The sequence below is a fragment of the Myiozetetes cayanensis genome, unplaced genomic scaffold (genome assembly GCF_022539395.1).
Source record: "Myiozetetes cayanensis isolate MyiCay16 unplaced genomic scaffold, myiCay2020 scf5-8, whole genome shotgun sequence".
NCBI lineage: Eukaryota > Metazoa > Chordata > Aves > Passeriformes > Tyrannidae > Myiozetetes > Myiozetetes cayanensis.
The window spans coordinates 39,976,917-40,001,544 of NW_026087742.1; the positions used below are offsets into that span (position 1 = coordinate 39,976,917).

Genomic DNA, 24,628 nt, shown 5'->3' on the forward strand with positions numbered 1-24,628 from the left:
GAGAAAGAGGATAATGCATCAACATCATCAGTGTTGTGAGAGATAAGATTCAATCCCTTCAAAGATAGGATGGCCTTCAGCCAAGTTTTCTTATACCCCAAGGGGTGTTTAAGGTCACTGAGCTATTGCCCTGTGAGGGGGAACCAAATAAGGTGCACAGAGAAAGCAAATGTGCTTTTCTCTGTGTCTCACCACGCATCCTCTGGAGGATTCATCTGTGGTTTTTACATGAAAATTCTGGGATTTTCTTATCATTTGGCTTGTTTGCTCTGGGAAGTAGTTCTTGTTAGTACTTTCTTATCCAGCATTGCAAGGTGGACTGCCAGACCTGACTCCATTCCCAAGCCACAATGGTCACAGCACAGCAGGGCTAATCCACTGACTCCCTGTGACCCTGTGATCCTATTTCTGTTAGTTCCCAATCTTCCTTCATTCTACCTCCATCCCCAAACTGGACACTTACCCTTCTCTCTGGTGGCTCATGTTCTGCTGTACCAATGATTCTACTCACCAAGCCCACCCACAGCAGCACTGGGGCACTGGTCCTCTCAGCCCACTGCCATGCTCCCATCTACTAGCACGCACCTGTCTCCATCCCTGCCCTGACTGCTCTGCTCCTTTGCTGTGTGGTCATGGCAGGTGAGTCCCAGGCTCCAGTCTCTCCCTTCACACACTGCTGTGTAGGATCTCCTCTTGCCTTTTATGCCTCCCCCACATTGCTCCTGAGTGTTTTTGTTTCCCTCCTCTGTCCCCTGAGTAATTTCTTATTGTCTGCCAGAACTGCCCTCCTACTTCTGCTTCACTTTAACTTTCCCTCCATGGACACTGAGCCCTATTAAAAACGGTGATGGTGCTGTTCAGGCTTGTGTGTGATTATAGCAGGTGCCTTGTCTCCAGTGGACTGAAACAGAACGCAAAGAACACTGCTATACTTGAGCAAAATACTTTATTACTCAAAAACAACTTGATTAATAAATAGTTGGAGAACAAAATAAATTAAAACTGTACATTAGGTTTTACGTTTTAAGGTTTTAAATTAGGTTTGTCAAAGGCCACCATTTCAGACTCAGATGCACAGTCACAGCTGAATAACACTGCTTAGAACTAAGGAACATGTAAAACCATTTCTGGTACAAATATATCCCTGCACCATCACTTAATATTTCTAGCAATTAAACCAGCTGTTGCTCTTCATTGTACGGATGAGTTTCTTTTTCTTGATGTCAACCTCATACTGATTTGATCCATGGAAAAAGTAGAAATATCCTGGAAATGGAAGGACAGAATACTGGTAAATTAATATTTCATTTTTTTATATCTACTGTTATACACTTAATATTTTCTTGAATGATTAAAAAAATCAAACCAAACATTTAATATATATATTTGAAAGAGACATATTTTTGGCTTTAGTTGGTGGTCTTTTGGGTTACTTCTTTTTAATTACATTTTAATTTATTTACCATTTTTCTGAAAGGCAGCATCAACTGCGTGGCCAATCCCTTGGAAGTCAGATGCTATTTTTCTTGGATATCCCCTTTCCATTGATTGAGTATTTTCATTGAAACTAAATAAAGAGAGATGAGAACAGAAAATAAGCATGGCATGTTCAAAGTTGAAACCAGATGGAATTTTTACAAAATACACCTACTCTCAGCTGAAAATCCAGTAACTGGAAGCATCTGTGATCTCATAGAACTGTCTGTGTGAATATTTACATCTTTAGTGGCCTATGTAAGGTTGTTTTCAGAATATCAGACTAAAGGGTTCACTTTAATTCCAAGGGACTGACAATAAGGCTGGATAGGGCTTATACTGAGCAATAAACTTCAATAATTATTTAAACTAATATTTTGATTTTACAGCACACAATTTATGAAGTGACCCCATAAGAGACATGTAAACTTATGGTGTAATAATACTCTTCTAAGATATTATTGCAGATTAATTATTAAAGATAAGATTACTGTACTGCTTAGTTGAACAAAGAAATTTCTTAAGAAGTAAATATTTTAATGTCTTTCCATAGCTTGCTTGTTTGATTTGTCATTTATAGATTTCACAGAGCACTTCTGCCCTTTAATAGCTACTGAATGAACACATGATATACTCATATTCTCTTTTTATACTATTTTCATACTGCTTCCTAATTAATAAACAAAGCTCATTTGCTTGTTAATAAGAGGTTTGTAAGGGTAAATGAAAGTTGTCTTTATCCTCAGGTGCTACAGACTTTGTTTTATGAAAAGACCTGAGTAAAAAAAAACTGAGTAAATGCCTCTGAGTTTCAGCTTTTAGAGTCTGAGAAGGCTGACAACAAGAGGATGTGAACTTACTGTACAAATAGTAATGTAACTTGACTTTAAAAGCTATTTTGGTTATCTGCTGTACAGAACAGAAAAGAGCCTTACCTCCAGTACTTGTTGCCTACAAAGAAAGTGGTTTTCTTGGTATTTTGATCATGAACAGCTGCATCAATTTTCCTGACGCTGGAGGGGAACCCCAGGTTCCGAATGGGCTTGGGGAAGCCTGACTCTATAGTGTAGCCACTGACAGCCCAGTACTGGTCACCTACATGAAAACAGAAAAAGTTATAGGGATTCTTGAGGAGTCTGGTCTGCTTTTCACCAAAGTCCCAGAACTTTCTGTGTAGTAAATGCCACCAAACAGCAGAAATCTCCATCTGAAAACCTTAGGGCCCCTCCAGGGCACACTTGAGTTTGAATATCTCACAGCTGTTGGATTTTCCGCTTTTTATAGACATTAAGTTATATACTCAATACTTAAAGGTCAACATATTTTTAGGTGTGTTTGGCACCTTTAAATTGTATTTAAATAACTAATGTAGTAGTAAATTTCATCTCAGCCATGATCTTCTCTCTCACTGACCAAAGAAGAGTAATATCATATTGTATAGGAATGTTGTGAAGCAGAATAAGTTAATGGCAGTAACAGCATTTTAAAAATCAAAATGGATTTAAGTATTAAGAATAGACACTAATAGTGCCAGTATTGGTGTCAGAATTAGTATGAATATTAGTGTAATATTGCTTCCATTATTATTAAATAACATTAGCAGTATTACTATAACTTCATTCATACATAAAAAGGACTGATGGAAATGTAAGAGAAATACCTTTAAAAAATAGCACTCGATCAGTCTTGTCAACCTCATAAGCAGCATCAAAGCCACCTATCAGTGATGGCCAGAAAGAGGAGATGGTGTCGTGCTCAATTTCTGAGAAATATGGACTTTTGCGCCAGACATAGCTGATAGAAATGAAAACAGCAGTATTTCATTATCTGTACTTCACTAGTAGATCAGGAGCCCAGAAACACACTTTAAAGCCTACTGTCTGGGTTCTGGAGCCAGTGCTCCCTATGAGGCAGAGATATCACCTCTTTTGTGATCACGGTGCTTCACTTTGCCCTGCTCCCACACGGATGGTTGTCCTTCACTATGCATTGTTCTGAAGTCACAGAATAGTGGAGGTTGGAAGCGACCTCTCAGGATCATCTTGTCCAACCTGTTGGCTCAAGCCAAGAGCTGGTGGCCCTGTGTACCTATCCATTGGCATCCTGATGGTTTGTCCAGGACAACCTGTGGTATCTGTGGTAAGGTGACAATTGCAGCTTTCTCTTTGTCATGACTTCGTGCAGGTAGGCACAGTTACATTCTTCATCTCAGTTTGGTTAAAAATGTTAAATAAATAAATGTTGAGGAACATGTTAAAACTGAGTTTAAGGAAGACCTGCTCCTTCCTCTCCTTCCTTGAAAATTATTAAGATTTTAAGCTACGATTCTTCATCATATGTTTTAAAAGGAAAATCATACCCACATCATCAAAGGGAGCTTGCTCAACCAAAACACAACTACCAACACAAGAAGCAGGTGAAATCTTGCACCTGACATTCTGTTCTCCCTCTCCAGGGTGGATGTGTCTTGCCAACAACCTCCTACAGTGCTAGTGTTAGAGTGTGTCCCAAAGTAGGCACCTGTAACAGCAGGGGTTTCCTATAGATATTACTGGGCAGTGGTCTAGTGCAGACTCCTAGGTCAGAATGACACCAGAAGTGACATTTTCCACAGCTCCCTGGCCCATACACTGGATGGTATGATGAGGACAGTGCTACATGTGAAGCAGCTACAGGATGAGGAGTTACACAGCCTTGCACAATTTGAACAGACGTGGGTGATAATGTATGATGGTTTACTCACCCATTAGAAAACCATGTTGCTCACCCAGCCCAGGTGGGCTAGAAAAATTTAGCAAATTTGCCTTAACGATTTCATAAGAAGTTATCTTCCTTTTAACCAATGGAAGATAAATTCCTTAAAATGAACTTTATGCTTTGCCTTTGTGAGTCTCACAGAAAGGTGTTGCTGGAAATAAAAGCACTTACCTGCCTTTGAAGAACAGTGTTTCCCCACGGAGAGTGGTTATAGCATCAAAAGTCAAATGAGGGTCACAGTCCTCAGGTCTTGATGGGGGTTGGGAGGGTGTTGTTTCTGTTGGTTCTTGCCGGGGTGCCATTTCGGTCGGTGCTTCTGCAGGTGTCATTTCAGTAGGTTCTTGTGGGGGAAAGGCTTTTGTTGGAAGTACAGGAGATTCCCTGGGGGGTCCTTTGTAAAACAGATAAGTGTAGAATTGGAAAGTGGATCAGAGTAGTTCATGTTGCAGAGCTGCAGGATGTACCATATGAAGCCAAATGCATAGGCTACTTGGCATGTGACCATCATTTTGTGGAAGATAGAGTTTATTACTGCAAACATGGGCTGTTCCTCTGGTATCACTGGAGAAAGACTTGGATCTTTTCACTAAATGGCATGAATATAGCCTATTTTGCAGATGCAGACTGTTAGCCACAAAAATCCCGAAGAGGTTTGCCCAAAAATAGTAACAGGAAATTAAACCACAGTATCCTTCTTCCAGTAAAAAATTCAGTACATTTTAGCTGCTGGGTAAAATTAATTATAAATTATTATCCACCATTCACTAAAAAAGGATTTTTCTTGCTTACCATAGAGGGCTTGAATGCCGTCAATATCATCCGGATGAAGCTGGTAGTCCCTTGTATCCTTGGCCATATAAATAGGATACATCAAAGCACCGAAGACGTTGGAGTGACCAAGACCTAGTGAATGACCCAGCTCATGAGCAGCAACAAGAAATAAGTTGTATCCTAAAAAAAAAACCAAGCACAAAGAACAAAGGTTGAGTAATATTTTTTTGCATGACAGTGGGATAGAGGTGCCCTCCTCTCATGCATGATGTATTGTTTGTGGTCTTAAAAAAACAGAGAAGTCTAATTATGTCCCAGTTAAGAGGCTCTCTGGCATCCTGGAGAAGAAATGAGTTTTGAATTATAAAAACTTATTTCTCACTTGGAAATCAATCTGGGAATAGTTTTTGCCCATGCTGCAGGAATTTTCCTGCCAACAAAGAGACAAAATTTCTATAATGTTAATAATTACTAAAAACCAGGCGAGAACATTTTAGTCATCTAGACGGATTTCTGGGATTAATAAATGACATGGAATTTACCTGGTAATTAACTTCACAAAGACCAGTAACATGCAACATAATGCCTGGGCATTGCTGGAAACCAAAACACTTCACTGATTCATTTAATAACTTTTAACAATAAACTCATGACTTTTTTTTTTCCTTTCCAGAAGTTAAAGGTGTGAATCACTTTAAATCAGGAAAAAAAAATAAAAAAAAAAAAAAAAAGGAGAGGCTATATTACAACTGTTAAGGTCATTACCTGAGGGTGAAAATTCCCTGTCTTACGACGTCATGATTACCCAATATTATTATTCCATGCTAATCTCATTTCCTTCACTAGAGCTGTAATTGCTGTATGCATTAACTTCAGGAGACTGTCATGACTGCAGCCCAGATCAAAATATGCAGCATTATTTTACTAAATTACACTGGCGTTTTACGTCTCAGTAAATACTGGAAGTACTGCCATGGTATATGTGACTTTATAGCATCTTCGAGACAACTCTGTCTATTAAAAAACAGGCAACACAATATTTAAGGTTACCTACCACTATAGGTAGTAAATTTGGTCCAGTTTTCATCTTCATCAAAATGGGCATCTCCTCCTATCCCACCTCCAGGGGGGTAAGCATGAGCCAGAGTTCCTCCTGGACCATCAAAGGAATAGAAGTCACCATGAACTAAAAATAAGAGGGAAAAAAAAGTTATACTTTTCATCATTTTGGTAAGAAAAAGTGACAAATACTATCTTTCCCAGGCAACAGAATCCCCTTACATCCAGCTGCGAAGGATATCATTATATCTGCTTGACCACTGTAGAGCCTGGTGAATCTCAAAGGGGTGACACTGCTCCAGAGCTGGAAGGCTTTTGCAATTGCTTCCTCAACATCAGCTTGCAGCATGTCTGGAGTGTAGTTCAAAATCCTGTGAAATAAGGACAAAGGAATTAAAAGCAACCAGATCACATGTGACTGGGATACATCGTATCAAGGTAAAATATTTTAATCAATAGTTATTATTATCTACGTGTCTTGAGTTGTTTATTTCAAAATATTTGCCTACATAACAGATGAAGCTTTCACAGTTTTCTTTCATGTCTTTCAGAAACCCTAACATATAAACTCTCCATTGCATCCCTTCTATTCACCGAGTATATTATTTAGTAGGCTGTTAACTACCTAATGTAAACTATTTTGGTATTTTTGTCACTATTTGGAAGCCTGAATAGTCCCCACATTCATGGCCCTTTTGTCCCAAATGGAGCTTTTATATGGAGATATACAGGAATAAATAGTAAAGAACCTGTTGACATTGCTTCTACCTAGCATTTACAAAATTTTCCAGTAGTGTAGAGAAAATTTAATGTAAGTTACCGATATGTCACATCTTCTTTCTGCCACGTAGGGCTGTGTGGGAAGGTGCTGTATGAACGGATGTCAGGTATTCCACATCTAGGCTGCTTCATCATGTCCAGTGTCTTATGATTCAGCTCCCCAGTCACCTCTAGCCCAAAGAATGACTGCATCTCTCGGATTTTTTCAGCCATGTGATTGAGGTTCTTTGCTTTAAAAAGAGAACTTTTCTCTTCTTTAAAATCATAGAACTTTTCCAGATATTTCTGATAGGGAAGAAAAAAACCCGTTTAGAACATAAAACTTTCTTTTCAAATGCACATAATAAAATATTCTGTATCACTAATATGTCACTATGTTCATTTTCTCAATAAATTATATCTTAAGTTCTCCCTGTAGTCTTTACCTTAGCAAGTTGTGTGTCTTCTTCCTTCTTTTCTGGAACCACTGGAAAAGCAGAAGAACACACAACATATAGCAACTCAAGGAAAAGAAGGATCTTTGTCTTCATTTTTGTTTCCCTGTCCTACCAACACTTGCTAGAAGACCTCAATCTCTTCTTCTGTCTAAGACTCCCCAGTGTTTCACTATTTATATCAGTGCTGTGCTTGCTAAAGTCAATAATGGAATGACTCAGCTTATAACGTCCTCTGATTTCCCACAGAAACACAGAAAACAAATTTGGTTTTAGAAGCAAGCTAACACATGACAGTTTACCTTGCCCAAAATCCCCTGATTTCGCAATCATATTATTGGACAGTATGCTGATTTTTTTCATTCCTAAACTGGACTGGGTAAAAACCACCTCATTTTCCAGAGGTGCTAAAGCAGCCTGGTTCTTTGTGAGGGACAAGAATCTGTAATTCCTTGTAGTACATGAGAAGGGACCTCCAGAAACTGCCCTTCAGTTTTCTCAGTGGGGCATCCATGCAGGACTTCAGCACTCCAGGGAAGAATCCCTTCCTTTAGCCCATCTTGTCCCTGATAATTTCAGTGACATAGCTGATTATACAAATTACTCATTTCTCTGTTTTCGAACCTGACATCCCAGCTTCATTAGAGAACCATCATCTATGCTGCTATGTGGCCCATCTAATCATGGATTTATGGCCTTATCTACTTGTTCCCCCACACCACAATGTAAAGGTCTCAATAGAGCACCACATATTAGGTAACCTGGTCTGCATGGCCTACCATACGAGGGCAGTTTCACAGCTAAAGAAGAAATGGCAGAAATTTGGCCCTAGAGAACTACAGGCCCTAGAGAACTACGGGCACCTTTGGGATACAAGGGTCTTCAATGGAACTTTTTAGTCAACATCTCTAACCTCAGATGGAAGATGACATGGATTTGAGCCAGAGATTCCAAGTTCCCCAGTTTCTCAGAAGTCCTACTTTCAGTTCCTATGTCCTTTTCTGAATGTGGTGCATTGCACATTATGCAGGATTGCAGAACCACTGTCACTCAGTTCTCTCTTGCCTGTCATTCTGAGACATCCGTCCTTCAAAGCAGAATTCTCCCATGTTGACTTAGTGGCCTCATGCAAGTTCAAAAGGAGAAACATGAGCTAAAAATAATCCACTCCTTTTTGAACATGAGAAAAAGAAGGAACAGAAACCGCTTTACAGTGAGAGCAAACATTGGAGACTTCAAAAAAACAAGCCTACACCACAGCAGCTGAGCTCTGCAGTCTGCAAGGTGGCCTTGGAAAAGGCATGGCCTCCTTCCAAAGGAAACTGAAGCTGGATAGCCTGTCTGGAGTAAGGTCACGCTGTATGTGTGACCCGGGTCAGAGCCCAGGTCCCTGAACCCCTGAGTGAGGTGGCACAGATGCTTATGCCTGAGGCTGCAGAGGGATGAGAGCAGGTCACTGCTGCTGTAAAGGGGTCTTCCCATCCTGACCATCACTCTTGATGTTTTCTTGTGCCCTTCTGGTATCGTGTCCTCAGTGAACTGATTCAGAGGGCTGAAGCTATAGGAAACAGCCCAGAAAAACAACCCCAACCCCATCAATGATAGTTTTCTACTGAAGTTAGCAATTGCACTGGCTCCCCAAGAGGGGAGAAGAGCCACTATGAAGGAGGGGTGGTATATCATAAATGGAAACAGGGATGCAGGAAGGCAGCCAGGCATTCTGGGATGCTAGGACCTCTCCTTTTGGCAGCAGCAAGGTTTATCTCTGCTGGTAATGGAAGAATATCCCAAATTGCATTTGTGGAGTATGATGTCTGTTTTTCCACAAGGAAATCAAAACACAAAGCAAGGCCATTTTAAATATTGTCTTTGTACCTTCAACCTGGCAGCAGCAACTTCCATATGGTCCTTATCCTCCGCTTTTAGCTAAATGTTTTGTAAACTCCTGTTTGCTGTGTCTAGGGGCGAAGCAGCCAGAGAGGGACATGCAGCACAACCAGCTGGCAAATATTTCAGTCCTTTTGAATGTTTAGGAAGCTATTCTTTCTCACAGACTTTTACATGGCTGCCAATAGGCACATTACAGCTCCTTCCTAACTGTTGGCTTCCACTTCCAGAGCCTGTTGCCTGCACACTCAAGCTTACATTTATGAAATGCCTAGTGAGGGCTGGAGCTGGGGGGAAGAGCTGTATCTTACCTTGTGAGTGTGTCTGGCAGCACAAGTAAAATTCACAGCTGAGCAGTCTGCATGGCTCTGAGACGTGTGAGCAAGTGTGATCTTTGCATGCGAATCCAAGAGGTGACTTGCCTTCCTGTACTGACTCCAAAGACAGTGGATTGTAGTGTTCAAACTAATATGAGTATTCATTCCTGGGTGTAGGCACTGTGGGATGCTAGAAGAACTGTGTTGTGGCTTTAGTCAGAGGTTTAAGGTACTTGAATATTACCTTGCGAGTGGACATGGCAAAGATTTATTGGCAAAAGCAAATCTTGAATTTAAATGGAGTGAGCTGAGCTGAGCTGAACTGAAGAAATGGCCTCACACGGCACTCTTGCCTTACCTATAGATTGACTGGCTCGTGAATTCTGCCACAGTGTCAGAAGCACTTAGTCCTGGACAGAGCTGAGCAGGTCATATGCCTGTTTCATGTCTTGGCCCCATAGATAACAAGATGTTGATATTCCCATCCGCCCTGAGAGGCTGCTCCCTTCTGTGCCCTGAAGTCACTGTTGCCCTCTAGCTGGGTTGGAGACCATGCAGACATGCAGATGGCAGTGGTGACCCTTGTCAGCTTATGCAGCAGCAAAGCAGCCAGAATGAGTCCAGGAATAGTGCTCATTTATTCCCTCAGCTCATCAGCACTCAGAGTCATACATCCCATATTGCCACCAGTTAATCATGAGCTCAGAAACAAGTGTGGGTGCTTTCCCAGGAAGACCCCTGCAGTAGAACAGAGTAGTTCACTGAAAGCCTGCCAACATCCAGGCTGATACTCCTCCACCACAGAACTGTTTGCCCTCTGACAGTGTAAATTGTGTTATGCTGTGCGGTCTAGCCCAACTGCCAGGGTTTTTAGGAGATTTGTTAAAATTCTACCTGGGAATTTTGCCATTTCTCATTTTTATATGACTAAGATTCTATCCAGAAACGTCATTCCAGTTCTGTTTGGCACTTTTTACTTATGGAAAGAAGTGGAAGGATACTTAGCATAGTAACGTAAACAATTGTCATTAGCTGTTTAAACAATGGCAAATTAGGTCAAAGGAAGCTTGAACTAAATAAGCACACACACGCACACACCCTGATTTCACCTCCCAAATTTGTAGAAGGATCTGTAGATGTCTTCTTTCCCACCTTCCCTTCACCCATACTGTTTCTAAACTCTCCCTCTTTAACCTACCTGTGCCAAAGAAGCAGGACATGGAATATATATAAATAAATATATATAAAGGACTTGGACATATCCAGACATGGAAGAAGCTGCTGGGTTTTCTCACTTGAGTTAAATTGGGAGATACAACTCCTACTAAGAGATTCTGAGAGTTGAGGAACAATAACTGAACAGAAAGAGACACAAGCCCTTTACATCATTGTATGAGACAGTCTTTGCTAAATAACAGGCAGATCATAGAAAATAAGTAGTTGAGAGAAATAGGCAAGGAGAAAATTTGTGACATGGAAAAAAGTGGGTCTGCTATTAAAAGACTCAGGGAAACCAGAGAATATTTACTGAAAATGAAACACTTTCAGTTTAAATGAAACACTTTCAATCTCTCTCTGCAAGACAGTACTTTGAGAGTATTAAAACTGAGCCTGAAATAGGTATTGTCTTGAATTCCACGATTTTGCCTGTCTATCCATATACTTCAATTTATCAGTGGGATCTCTTCATGCGAGTTTTATAATATCAAGCTGCTAATAGTAATAATGTTAGTTGCTTTTCTGCTTCATCTGAGCATTTTGTCCAAGTTCCATTGCAATCTGAGAGATGGCATCTAGATACAGGCTCAAAGGCTGATTTTAATTAAACAGGAATTCAGATTTTTTTTTTTTTTGATGTCTGTATCCTCTCCTTGAGTATTATCAGCAATAACAAAGCTGAAATCACTTCCGCACTTGTATTTAGTGTATAAACAAGCTCCGTAAGTTACATGTCATTTCCTCTCAGCAATGTGTGACTTGGTAGCTTAGAAGGCATAGTCACAAAGTGATTTCAGTCCATTGGTGTTATATCATCCATCAGTGAACAAGAGTTAGGACAGAACCCAATGCCCAAGAATTCTGAGGTTTGCAGAATTAAACTGGAATACAAAAGTTTGCAGTTATGACACCCTTATTTCATAAGTGGCAATATGTGGGAGCCACGGCCTGAGTAGTGGGTGAGGCAGGAAGCACTGTGGTTAGGAGACTCAATTCATTCACTATTTTCTCTTTGCCACTTGAGAATTTAGGTAATCAGCTACTGTCAGTCTTGGTCTTTAGTTCATGTTGTATATTTTAATATTGGAATTTCATACAATATCTGTTGTCCTTCTTGTTTGCTTCTTACGTAGAAAGTCTTCTGCGTACAGATGACTTGCTATAGATTCAACATATTTATTTATTCCAGCACAGAGATTAGAATAAGCATTTTAAATAATGAGTAATGAACTTGACCAGTGATTGGTGCAGTCTTAAGCTTCCTGTGGCAGGGGTCCATTTTTTAAAGGAGACTTGTATGTAAGTAAACTTTGAATTCATTGATATCTTCATATTTCTTTGATCCTTTTTTGATCTGGATATGATCAACATTTTATTTAGTGGTCTGCACTGATCTTTAAATAGCTGCCAGTAGACCATGAGTACCGAAGATGAATTTTAGCTTTGTGACTTACCATCTTTAGCTGGAGATCAACATCATTTGTGCAATCCATTATTTCTTTAGTTTGACAAATGCCCGTTAGAGATTGTATAGTATTCCAGCTATCCCCCCCCCCCACCTTGCTCTAAAAACTCATATGTGTGGTCACCACATACACCGTAGATATTTGGGAAATATTAGTATGGATGTAACAGTCACACAGTTTTTTATCTTGTCCTCACTGTAGATGCCTTATGCACTGGCTCTGACCTCTGAGACAGGCTTTGCCAAAGAGAGGTGGTAAGGGAACATACAGAACAGTGGAAGACACCACGATTTGGTTCAAAATTCCTGATGCCTCCACCACTGACAAAACCACATATTCTTCAAATGGCCCATGTCTTCTGAATCAAATGGCTTCTGTGCTTTCATATCGTACAAAAATCACAGGGAGGTGGTATCTCCTGTGGAGCTGCTCACCTGCTCAGGAGTGTCAATAACCATCTTAGAGCTCTGCTCTGAGCAGCCCTGCACTCCTGAAGGTTTCACCTAGCCAAAGGATGTCTTTGAAAAATGTGATGAAGAGGGAAATCTTTAGATGTTGCCAGAGCAGACAAGGGTGTAATTCATCAGTCTTGTAATAAAATTAACAATTAGAGGTTTTTAGAGATGTTCTGACACACAAAGTCACAGACCAGAGGGCAATTCCAGACCTATGAAGCCAAAAGAAAAGAATATTGGTTGTATGTCTAAAAGATGAGAAGTATTTATTTAGTTTAAATTCTTGCAAAAGAGAAAAAAAGGCTAGCTAAAGTTTCAAATCACTCCTGCAACAGTACTGACTAGTGAAGGAGCTGTCATGTTGCATTTGTGGCAACGTTAAGCTAAAAGTAATTATTCAGCTTTTCACATCTCTTTAAAGCCTGAATACCAAAGAATATTATTATTTTGGATACCATTTCAAATAAGCAAACACTGCAGTTAACACATTAAACTGCCTTGGAACACTCTACCAAAATTTTTCTTGTCTAAAAAAAAGGATGATTTTTAATAAATACTTCAAATATTAAATTTGAAATCTATTAAATTGATATTAAAAATTACTTTGAGCATATGATTTTTGTAGTTAACAGAGAATCACTTGTGATCTCAGGAATACAGACTCAGGTCAAAGCACAGATGTTAAATTACTGATTAATATGTCACTTTCTAGCAGTGTCTTCCTCCAGCTGACCACTATCTGCCTGCAGACGGGTTACTGTGCTCTCAGAACATCTAGCTGAGGTATTAAAATGAATTCCTGTTGCCTCATACAAAATAAATTGAACAATTAAACCTTTATATCTTTAATTGTTTAATCAAATCCAAGTGATCTGGGCAAAGTGTGTCAGGGAGGGGTGGTGTCCAGTGCAGAGCAGAGAGAGGGGCTGGTGGGCAGCAGTTTCCCCAGCTGTCACTGCTGGGGATGGCATAAGAGCCAAGCTTGCATGGGCAGTCATGAACTTGGACAGGGATTAGGTTTCAGATGTTAAATTAAATTACTTTTGCATGCTCACAGTGTTCTCAAGGAACTCACAAGAATTCATTGGAAATGATTTTCCAGTGGCCTCCAGTTAATCAAAAAAACACAATATAGGCTCATCAGGATGGTGCGTCACTACAGTTTTTTAAGTCTTGGTCAAAGTCTTTTCTCTCCAAAATTCCTTAAGATAATGCCTCACATGCTGAAGACCCACTAAACTGTTCCCAGATCTAAGAGAAGCCGATCAAGATGTAAGTGAACAGGAGGAAGTTCTGTGGGTTGTCACAGAGGACATTTGAAGAATGAAGTAATAGGCAGCTATGTAGTTCATAATGACTGATTTTTCTCCAGAAAATGCGTTTACAACACACAGAGTGCTTTTCAGTGCATCTCCTCTGTCCTTACTGTAAACACCTCTTCATAAAACCATTATGATTTCCAGACTGTACACAAACTTGCAGCAGAAGATATTTCATCTAGCGCACCAGGTACTTTCTCAGTAGCTATGCAAGGACAAACCAGGGAAAACTTACACAATGCCTTTCAAAGATGAGTTGGAAATCAAATCACATGGCTGTGATGAATACCAAACCCCTCAGCATCAACACACGCACACACACACAGAGTTATAGCACATCATGATCTCCTTCCCAGTCACTACTCTACCTGTTGTCCACAGGTAAAAACTTGTCTTTCTGGTTTTTTTTCCAGAGATATCTTTGGAATTATTTATTTTCCCGGAGAAATCTTGGTCAGCCTTACCTGTCTCTTACTAACAGCCCCAAATATAGCAACCATCTTTGCCTATACACCCATAATTAAACTCTAAATAAATAATTTCATGTATCGTTTGATTCTGAAGCCATCTTGCTTCTCTTTCACATCCCTCCCCAAAAAAATTTCTGGAATGAACGTTTTGCTATCTAATAAGAGTTTCTTTTATCTATGCTATTTAGCAAATGGATAACTACAATATTAAACAATAGTAATCAGATTCAGCTTAATTAGAACTACAAATATCAAAAGACTACGGGGAATAGGCTCTAGTTTTTTTAATATATTTTGGACAAATTTTTTCATATTTTTGTGTTTCTTTAAGTTGTTACTGATCTTCCAACTTGCATTGCAAAATACAGGGTTAGAATTACTCCAGGTAAAACAGAATTATCCTTTCAGACACTGGAATTCTCAAACGAGCTACACTGTGGGCAATTTGTCTTTGTAACATCCAAATTTTGTTTTGTCAGATGTGAGATGATGTGAGAGATTAGTTCTTTCCTCTAACATCTATGTCCTATACTCTCTCCTCATTGTACTTGAGAACACAAATAATATTTGTGAAGCAATTAAAAAGTCAACAATAGAGAGAGAGATTGTCATTCTAATCACAGTAGATGTAAAAAGAATAACGGGAATGATTTCTTTGTTGTTCAGATATTATTATTGTTAGTTGAAGACATGCAGTGAAAGGTGAGAAGGAATATTTAAAATTTTGATTTCACTCTTTTTCATCTGAAAAACCTCGTTCTTTTGACATGTCAAAATTCTGCAAGAAACAGGTGGGTCTTCCTTTATGTTCTTGAAAAATGTAAAGGTGAGGAACAGTTCATCCCAATGCATATCACAATACATCTGAAACCAGCTTCTAATGCAACATCTAGCAATTATTTCCATGGTTTTATTTCTTCTGAAGAGAGATACTTTGTATTGTTTGTTCCCAAGTCTTGCAAAGAAAGACTTCTTATTTCCTTTGATGATTATTCATGTGTCTTTGTGGGATAAAATTAAGAACAGTGTAATTGACATGAAAGATTGTTTATTTTATGGAAAGTGAGCAACAATCTGGTTTGAGTTTTTATTGGTGTCATAGAGATTTCACGAATGGGAGAGTGAAAAAAATTCTCCTGTTGCAATAATGCATGGATCAAACATGGTTCCATTTTAATAAAAATCATCATTGGGCAGAAAATGAAACAAATTGCTGCCCACTTGAACAATTCCAGACAATATGAATTAGTCACTGAACATGTGTTAAAAATAATCATACAAGACTCTTAAATTATTAATAGAGAATTTTTTGGTATTTCTCAAACATAATATTCTTGACAACTTGTTTTTCTTTCCTGCAACAACAAAGTTTTTTTCCCTTTCCCTTAAAAATATATACTAGTCAAATAAAATTTCACACATTACGTTTTAGGTCTTCCAAACTTCTACACCATCTATTCACATATTTAGAAACCAGTTTCTTGCCCAAAGTTAATAAATAAAGGGAAAGAGCTTATTTACAATAAATTTTAAGCCACATTAAATTTAGAAGGTGTTGAGTGGCAAGAGCAGTGAAAACATTTGAGGCCAGTTTTTCTCCTGAATTGGTAAATTTTAATTTCTGGTTTTACACTTTTTTTTTTTTTTTTAATATTCTTAGAATTAAGGCATGAAATCCAATGAAGTATATATTGTTTGTAAAGCGTATTTTACATTTAGTAGGAAAACACTTTTTTTTTTTTTAAAACATGATATATGAAGGAGTGCTAATGGTCAGCTAAGTGCTCAGAAACAGGTACACAGTCACTAAACTTGCACTAGTACCACAGATGATACACGCATCCATCATCAATGCTGTTTATCTATGAACATACCTCATACACAGAGCAACACAGTGAACATAAGCATAGGCACATGGATGGGTAATTATGGTGAGAGAATGAAGTTAGAGCTCTGATGCTTCTGCCTAACAGGATGCCTTTCTCACTCTTGGATCAGTGGAACATCCTTACCACCAAAGTATTATATCACAGATGAATAATCACTCGCAAAATACTGAAACACAGCTCTAACAAAAAGAAAATGAAAGCAGCAATCTGTGGCAAAAACTACCTTGTAACTTCCAAACTGCAATAACCATGTCCATCAGAGCAGGGGGAGACCAAGAGCTGGACTTGTGATTTCATCTACGACAACAAATGAGAAAACCTAAGCACTATCTGCGTGCCCAAAGATGGAGAGCAAGGAAAGACGGACAACTATAGCACCTGCTTGTATACCTTGGCTTGTCCTCTCTACCCAAAACTTTTTGTAAGAAAATGAATAGGATTTCTGGATGCACAGTTGACCTCAGAGAGGAGATAATTTACAGGTAAAAAGATTAGAAGGAGTATATTCCTCCACTGAACTAGCAGAGCCTGAAGGAGGAAGGACATGAAGGAAGGTCTTTGTACATGCAGACAAACTGCTGTAGAGGACAGGAGTGTATTGCTGCAGTCGTGTCCTTCATTAGTACTAAGACCCCTGCATATAAAGGATGAGCTTCATTTATGCTTTTATCTGTGTAAAGGCAGTGTAGCTTCTATTACTCCCCAGAAGTATCTGGGGAACATAATTCACTCGAACTGTCTGAAATAACTCCTTTAGGATGGCCTGAACCAACCCTTAGAGAGTTTCCTTTGTTTATCCACTGACCATTAAAAGAGTTTTATAACAGTGAGATAAATCCTTCCACAAGAGACATTCCACATATTGGTGTAGCTGTACAAATAATTCTGTATTTTCCTTTTAGTAAAATAGATAGTGCCAAAACCAATGGATTATCATATTAAGCACTGAATCATTAGCACAAGGAATGGTAAACATGGACAAGAGTGTGTTCTGCTCACAAGCAATTTATAGGAAACTCAATCTGGTCAGTTATAGATAATAGTGTTATTGGTACAAGAAGAATAATGAAAAAATAAAAATAGTGAAAGCACCCTGTTCGCTGTTAAACAAAGAATAATGTGGGAAGTGTAATAGGATTTTCATTGTCCTATGGCAATAACAGAACATAATTTTTCTGGAGAGCTTTCTAGGAAAGAAATCTCCAATGCTGTCATTGATACCACACTTCATTTGTGGAATTAATCAGAATACACTGATATATCTCAGTCCCTCCCAGGAGGCATTTCAGGAAAGGAAAATTTAACCTAAATTATATTTCAGAAAAGTAATTTTTTCTCAGTAATCCATAGCAGTTTTCTTGAAGCTAATTCTCTTGCAAGAGCATTAAAATGATGCATGACTCAGGTATTTGCAATTTACTTAGCAGAGTGATTTAATTAGTAGTATCTGCTTGAGGCTCTGTTCTGGAGCAAAATGTACTGGGAAGAATTTGCATTTCTCTGAAGCAGTCGTGTACCCACTCCCACGCCTGGCAGAACTGATCTGATGGGGACTGAACAAATGCCCAGGAGACATAGGTCTGTGGGAATGAGGAAACACCAGTAGGACAGGGGAAGATTCTGAAAATCGCATGTGCTCTAACGAAGGCCTGGGTACTGATCCTTCCCAAGCAGTAGCTGAGGCCAACAACTGTTCCAGGAATTTGCTTGAGAGAATATATTCAGTGTGTATCTCGTTGAGCCTGAGGCACATCTACATCAGTAAGTAGTGCCACTGGCATCAGTGCAGGCGAGGCAGCACACCATGTGTGTCATGTAGGCAAACGTTCTGCACCCACAGGGAGCAGCAGGTGGATGACAGCAGCCTCTGGGGACACCTACCCAAGTTAACAAGGACAGTCACCCATTGGTCCTGAGAAGTACACTGTGCCTCATGCCCTCTTACAGCTGAGCTTTCATGCCCTCCCTGCTCCACAACAGCATGTTTTGCTGGTGTTGCCAGTGGGGGTACCTGGGTGTGCCCACAGGCTCTGCCTGCAGGGTGACAGCCGGCACTGGAGATGGGCTGAGCACCGAAACCATGGTCAATCACTTGCCACCCTGTCCCTGCCAGCTGAGCAACCTAGGCATAGTATCTTCTGATGATCACAGCCCCCATTCCCAGGAGCAGAACCTGCCGAGTGGCTGCCACCCCATACAGGGTCTCACTACACTTGGCAGAGATGCCAGTGCCCTCTTCTAGGCCCAGAACACAGGAGATGGACTGACAAGCTCAGATGCAGTTTGCTGAAATCTCACCTCAGATTACTTAAATGATGGGTTTTGACACATTACTATTTACCAGACACCTCTGCAGAAGAAATACCAATCCTTTGTAATGTTTACCTATCTGTAAATCTGAATTTATCACTTGCACAATATTGGTGGGTCTGGACTTATAACTTTTGTAGCAGTAAAAGTTATGTGAGAAAAAACAGAAAACTGAAAGAGGTCCAGAGATCTGCCTTTCCTCTTTCACTTTCCTCTTATCAATAAGAGCAAGAATTTAGCTTATTTCTGTCTTCTCCCCCTCGCCTACCCTATTTTTCCAAGAACATTATTGACTGCAGAGGCTTCATTTTTTATGTTCGCAAGTGTAGTTTTAAAACATATGTACAATGGAGATTCACTTATTCAAAACAGTTACTTACAAGCAAATATATTGCTTTTCTTCCTTTTTACTACTTTACGTTATTTATTTTACACATTCTCATGAATCCTTTTTATTTGATTTCTCTTTTGCATAATACTCCTGAATTTTAACTCTGGATTTTTTTAGCTCAACACATCTTTAATTTTTGACTGTAAACAAAGACACCAAACATTTAAATGCTGAAGACTTCCAAATGTATTAGATAGTACCTCAGAACAAGATTCCAAGGAAAGAATTAGGTATAACATGACAGAACAGCAAGTGTGAGTAGAACATATTTATCTACACGTTTGGGCAGATGTAAGAAACAAGAAGGATATGATCAGTTTGCCTTCAGCATTATGATGTGATGGAATAAAACCAAGCAAGTCACTTCAAAAGAAAAGCAATTTATCTGGATCATAATTTTGTGCAGTTGCGTATCTGATTGCAATTCCTGTGTACATTCTGAACATATTCTTTGGAATTCTTTTAGAGAAATAAAAGCTATGAAAGTGATCTTCAGGAATGAAATTGACTTCCCTTGATATTGGAGCTCTCCTTTTGAATGATTAGTATACAGAGAATGTCATTCATTTCACCCTAAAGCACACACTTAAAATACATTAATAGAGTTTTATAAGAAGATTCTGTTTCTTTGCTTTAACTATAACATAAGACTAAAGGAGATTAGCATGAGTTAAAACATTTTTGTTTAACCAGAAGGACTCACCCTAGCTTCCTAGGAAAAACAGCTGCAGGGTCCAGATGAACCCTGATATTATAGTCAATACAGTATTTACCAGCAATCATTGCCCCCATTATGAAGTATTTCTAATTTGGCCTTTGCTTTGCTAAGTACTAAGAGTATTAAGGAAGAGCTGACTACAAAATGTGTAATTGCACTGACTAAGTAAAAGAATTTTGACTTTCATTGGGCAAAATCAATGAATCAATGAGAAGTCAGCTGGAGTGAAAAGTTCAGGTACTAGAGTGAGAGATCTAAATTTTCTGAGAGTCCAAAGGTGAAAAGAAACTGGGTACTCCAAAAATAAAATCTTCAAAAAGTACTTCAGCATATCAATAATTATTTGATTGAAAAAAAAAAAAGTAGAGGTGTTATATGTAAGGATCAGAAACCTGGCTAAATCTAAGTCTCCCATAAATGTAGATTCTTAATAGATTTCATTAGGTTAGGAGCATAGTCATCCAGTTTCCTTATTCCAGTCAATGAAGAAAAACAGATGCTTTCAGACAGAAACTGAGATGTTAATAGTTTGAATCACTTTCTGTGTATCTTTCTTCACTGGCTATATCAGAAGCAGAGGATAATTTTATATATGGCTTCATCCAGTGGCCTGAGCTTAATTAGAATGAAGGCTCTAATTGAGAGGTTAGGAAATATAGGGATAAAGTAAAAGCTCTCAAACCAAATTTGGCCTTGAAACAAAAATTAGGTAGCAAGAAAAATGTCAGTCCTGTAGGGATGATTAGGAAAAGAGGGAAAGAAGAAACAAAGATGAAAGGTGTAAAGTGGTGTAGAAATTTAAGATATTCTAGGTATGGCTTGAAAGCAAAATTTTTCATTCCAATTTTCAGTAGGAATACTGACACCAAATGTAAGACAAATATCAGGCAGGTAAGAGGAGGTAGGCATGGAGTAGAAAGTCACATTTTTATGTTGAAATATAATTCAGAGAAAAATAAATGAACTGAAACTCTGAAAAAAAAAGTCAGTAAGCAAATACTAGAATAAATTTGTTGAAAAGGGTTGATAGATTACTAAAATTTAAGAAATATAACACCCATATTGGAATTGGTGAAACAGCAGTCCAGGTGAAAGAAGACCTATTAATCCAACCATAGCAGTATGCAAAGAATTAAATGCATTTGAAGGTGATGATAACTAAACATGGAAACTAACAAAATATAAGTATGGCATGAACTTAACAAAATAGTGTGATCAGTGAGCTTCATATCCTCCTTTGACTAATGTAAATGTTTCAATATACAATGAAAATGTGTTAGATCTCCTTTTCTTGGCTTCAGTAAAGCATTTGAAGCAATACCAAAGGAAAATAAGTTAAAACTGAAGAACTTGATGATAAGAAGTAGAACTACAGGGAGAACAAGGATCTAAAGGATCTAACTACAAAGGTCACTACATGGTGCTCTATGGGGAACTTGCCACTGGCTGCCACCAAGAGACGAGCCCGAAGAGGAGATACAAGGACTGCCTGAAACAATCCCTCAGCCTTGGCCATATTGATCACCACCATTGGTCTACCCTGATCTCCAATCGGGAGGCCTGGAGACACACCATCTATAACGCTGCTGCTTCCTTTGGGAACACACGCAGGATCACTCTCAAGGAGAAAAGACAATGCAGAAACCAAATTCAGTAGGTCACGATGGCTTCAGCGTTTTATCTCTGCTATGGCTTGATCCTCAATTTGCTCAAAAGGAGATACAAGAAAAAGTGAGGCATTGTTGAACAATGGAGATGATTAAGTGATTTGTACAACTTTAGGGATACCCCAGGAAGACGCAGAAAGAGAATAAGACTGAAAAACAATGAGAGTCCTTTAGGTAATGTAAGTCAGGTCTAGCTTGTGAATAGGAATGAAGCATGTTGTCCTTATTCAGAGCACTGATACCTTCAATAACTATCAAAGACTTCTACTTTCCTTATGTGTTTGGCCAGAAAATTAATATTTTTATTTTGTGTTGTGTTGTGTTTTTGTTTCTGTGATAAAGGTGAAAATTGCTTCATTTACATAACTCCTGGTGCCAGTATGACCAGCGATAGGACATGATGAAGTGGAATGAAGCTTCATCAGGGGAAATTGAGACTGGAAGTTAAGAGAAGGTTCTTCACTGAGAGAGTTGTAGGTCACTGGAAGAGGCTGCCCAAGGAACTGGTCATGGCACCAAGCCTGCTAGCATTCTGGAAACTAATTGTGAAGCCACTGGGGTTTTCCATCAGATCAATAAATAATTACTAAAACCAAGACAATTCTTTAACCAAAATAATTTATATCTTTCTAAAAGAGGAATTTATCTTTTCTCTCACAGTCAATCAGCTCTACTTGAAACTCTCCCTTCAGCTCAAATTGAAATTTGTGTGCATGATGTTTCAGTTATTTGACTTTAAGTGAAACTTCAATTAATGACAAGAAATTACATTAATTCAGAAGTGATTAAATGGATAGAAAAAGTATTTACTATTAAAAAAGAAGTAATTGCTCCCATGTGCTGTTTCTGCCATTTTTATCTCACAGCTAAGTATGAAAAGGGAGGTTTACAATTTATACTGTAGTTCCACTGCACAAAAAGTTTTCCTTCTTTCTGTTGTATACCTAGCTTATTTTCTTTATTTTTTTCTGTAGCACCATGGAAGCATTTCACCTGGTCTGCTGAAAACAATCTTTATGCAAGCACATCTTGTTTTCTGGGTTTATACTTTCTCTTAACAGCCCTGTAGGTTCTCCTGTACCTTCCTTCACTGACTAACTCTGTTCATTATAAGAAATGAGTCCCTCGTGTTCCACCATCTGCCATCATGTGTTATAACCTGTTCACTGCCAGGTGGTTTGGGGACAAGAGTGTAACTGAAAAGTGTTTGATGAAGTCTCAGGACATTTGTGTTACATCTCCTTACCTGCAGGTGTTTTCTGCTGGATAATACTTGAGCCTTTAAAAGTGAGTGAAATGAAAAATTTTAAGGCACTGGGAGCTGGGCAAGGGGGGAGAAATGAGCTGCCTTATGAGATGCCTAATTCATGTCATTCATGTGACAGCAGAGCCCAGAGGATCTAATCAGGATGGGAGTCCTGCTTGCTTCAATGACATTGAAATTCAGATACTGCTACAGAAATCACATATAAGCACATTATCAGGCTAGGGACTAAAGCTGCTCTTTCAACACTGATTGAAACTTTATTAATCTTCACACAAGTCCTAGCAAGCATTATTTCCTGTTACATGATACACCATAGCCTCACGCGTTTGTTCTTTTGCTGGGTGCAGAAAGGCCCTCCAGGTCTTCCATATTTACTCCGTGCCATCTGAAGCAAGAATGCCTGACACAACAAATGAGAAAGGGTTTGTGGCAGCTGAAAGCTGAAATAAAACTAAATTCGTGCAATCTGCTTGATGGAAATATCTAATGATTCAAAGTGAGGAAGCAGACTAGTCAGCTGGATCATGCCAGACAAGTACTACACCCACACAATAAAGCTGGGATGTTCCCAAGAAAAAAAAAAAATCAACAGTTGCTTATTATGATCTCCAATATCAGAAATAACTGAAAATACTGTTGAGTAGTATGGAGCTGAGTCACTTTCTCAGATCTCCATGGAAAAATTGTTTGAATTTGAATGTATTTTAGCTGTTTAAGTGGCAATTAAACATAGTCTCAGATACTCCAGAAATGTAACATTTTTTTAATTCTTTGTGTTAAAAACTGTGGAAGTGACCTCGATGACTCTGTCTGTGAAGGCACATCTCTGGCATCATCATTCTACCACCAACTGGCGTGTTTGGTCTTTGCTCTCTTATCATTATAATGGGAAGGAATGAAGACAACACAACAACCCAAAGCTGCTTCCTAATGAATCCTACACATGGGGCTACACAGCTTTGCTTGGCATTGCTTGTGTTGAGTAGCCATAGCAATATTTTTCAGGAAGATACATTATTTAAAACTGAACAGAAAGTCCCAGTAAATCTTTCCTTTTGAGAGATTTGAGAATGCAGGATCTGGTAAACCAGCTCATGGAAAATGTTTACTGTTTATGTAAAAATAACTCATCCTTCATCCTCTGAAACTTCAAACAGGAAGAGTTCAGCCTGACTCTGAAAACAGTCCAGAGAGAATAAATAGGCATACTTGGAAACCACTTCTCTCTCCAGCTCTGCATAAGAGCCTACCACTTTCTTAGCAGAGGGTCCAGTATAGACGATACTCTAAAAACAAAAACTTAGTAACCAAGCACTGTTAGTATGAAAATCTGAAGATAAAATACCATGCCATTCAGTGTGATCTATAAGAAAGCCAGAGCCCTTAAGTATCTTCCCTACATCTAAGAAAAGCAATCTGACAGCAACTCCCTGCTTTCAGGTACCTGGATATGTTTCAGTTTCCTCTGGGAATCAAATCAAGAACAAACTATATCTACCACAGAAAGGAAACTAAGCAGGAAAAGATCTACTCTACATTTCTCATAGAAGTGGGATGCATTATAGCATTGAGCTGCCCTGCAGTCCAGGCAGTCTGAGATAGTCACCTGTCCTCACCTCCCCTGCCCATTACTCAGCTCCTTCCCTTCCCTGTTCCCTACCAGGCCCTCTTCATGGTGGGCCTTTATCTCCATCTTTGCTGTTCTGCCTGGTGCCTTCTCCAGCCAACAGTAAGTCATTCAAACGTGGGGAAAAGGAATACACCACAGACAGGCTCTGACTCCTGCAGGCTGGAGTTCTGTTCATGGGCTACTGCGGTTACACCTGCCAGCTCAATGTGTGTTGCATCTACCTGGAGCATAAACTCTTTGGAGGAGGAATTGACTCATCACAACTGAAGTTAAGAAGACTGTTTTTACCTGGTCCACAAGAAACAGCATGTCTGTGCCAAAACAGGAAGCATTTTACCTCACATTCT

General features: G+C 39.1%; 1 protein-coding gene across 1 annotated transcript; it reads right to left on the reverse strand.

Moving 5' to 3' along the window:
• Window positions 1-1,165: 1,165 nt before the first annotated feature.
• On the reverse strand, window positions 1,166-7,387 carry LOC126648514 (stromelysin-1-like). The gene is made up of 10 exons (XM_050331545.1): window positions 7,269-7,387; window positions 6,884-7,128; window positions 6,286-6,434; window positions 6,059-6,190; window positions 5,023-5,184; window positions 4,405-4,624; window positions 3,137-3,270; window positions 2,412-2,571; window positions 1,464-1,567; window positions 1,166-1,266 (listed from the first exon to the last, which is right to left on the reverse strand). Exons 1-10 carry the CDS (start codon window positions 7,371-7,373, stop codon window positions 1,166-1,168), a joined length of 1,512 nt encoding a protein of 503 aa, XP_050187502.1. The 5' UTR covers window positions 7,374-7,387.
• Between the last annotated feature and the right edge of the window lie 17,241 nt (window positions 7,388-24,628).

Excerpts from the sequence above, each read along its gene's own strand:
- LOC126648514 (XM_050331545.1), bottom strand. The coding sequence starts at position 7,373 with ATGAAGACAAAGATCCTTCTTTTCCTTGAGTTGCTATATGTTGTGTGT. Across the intron at positions 5,185-6,058 it reads CAAATTTACTACCTATAGTG|GATACAACTTATTTCTTGTT; the intron begins GTAGGTAACCTT and ends TTTTTTTTTTAG. Across the intron at positions 2,572-3,136 it reads TCGAGTGCTATTTTTTAAAG|GTGACCAGTACTGGGCTGTC; the intron begins GTATTTCTCTTA and ends GTTTTCATGTAG.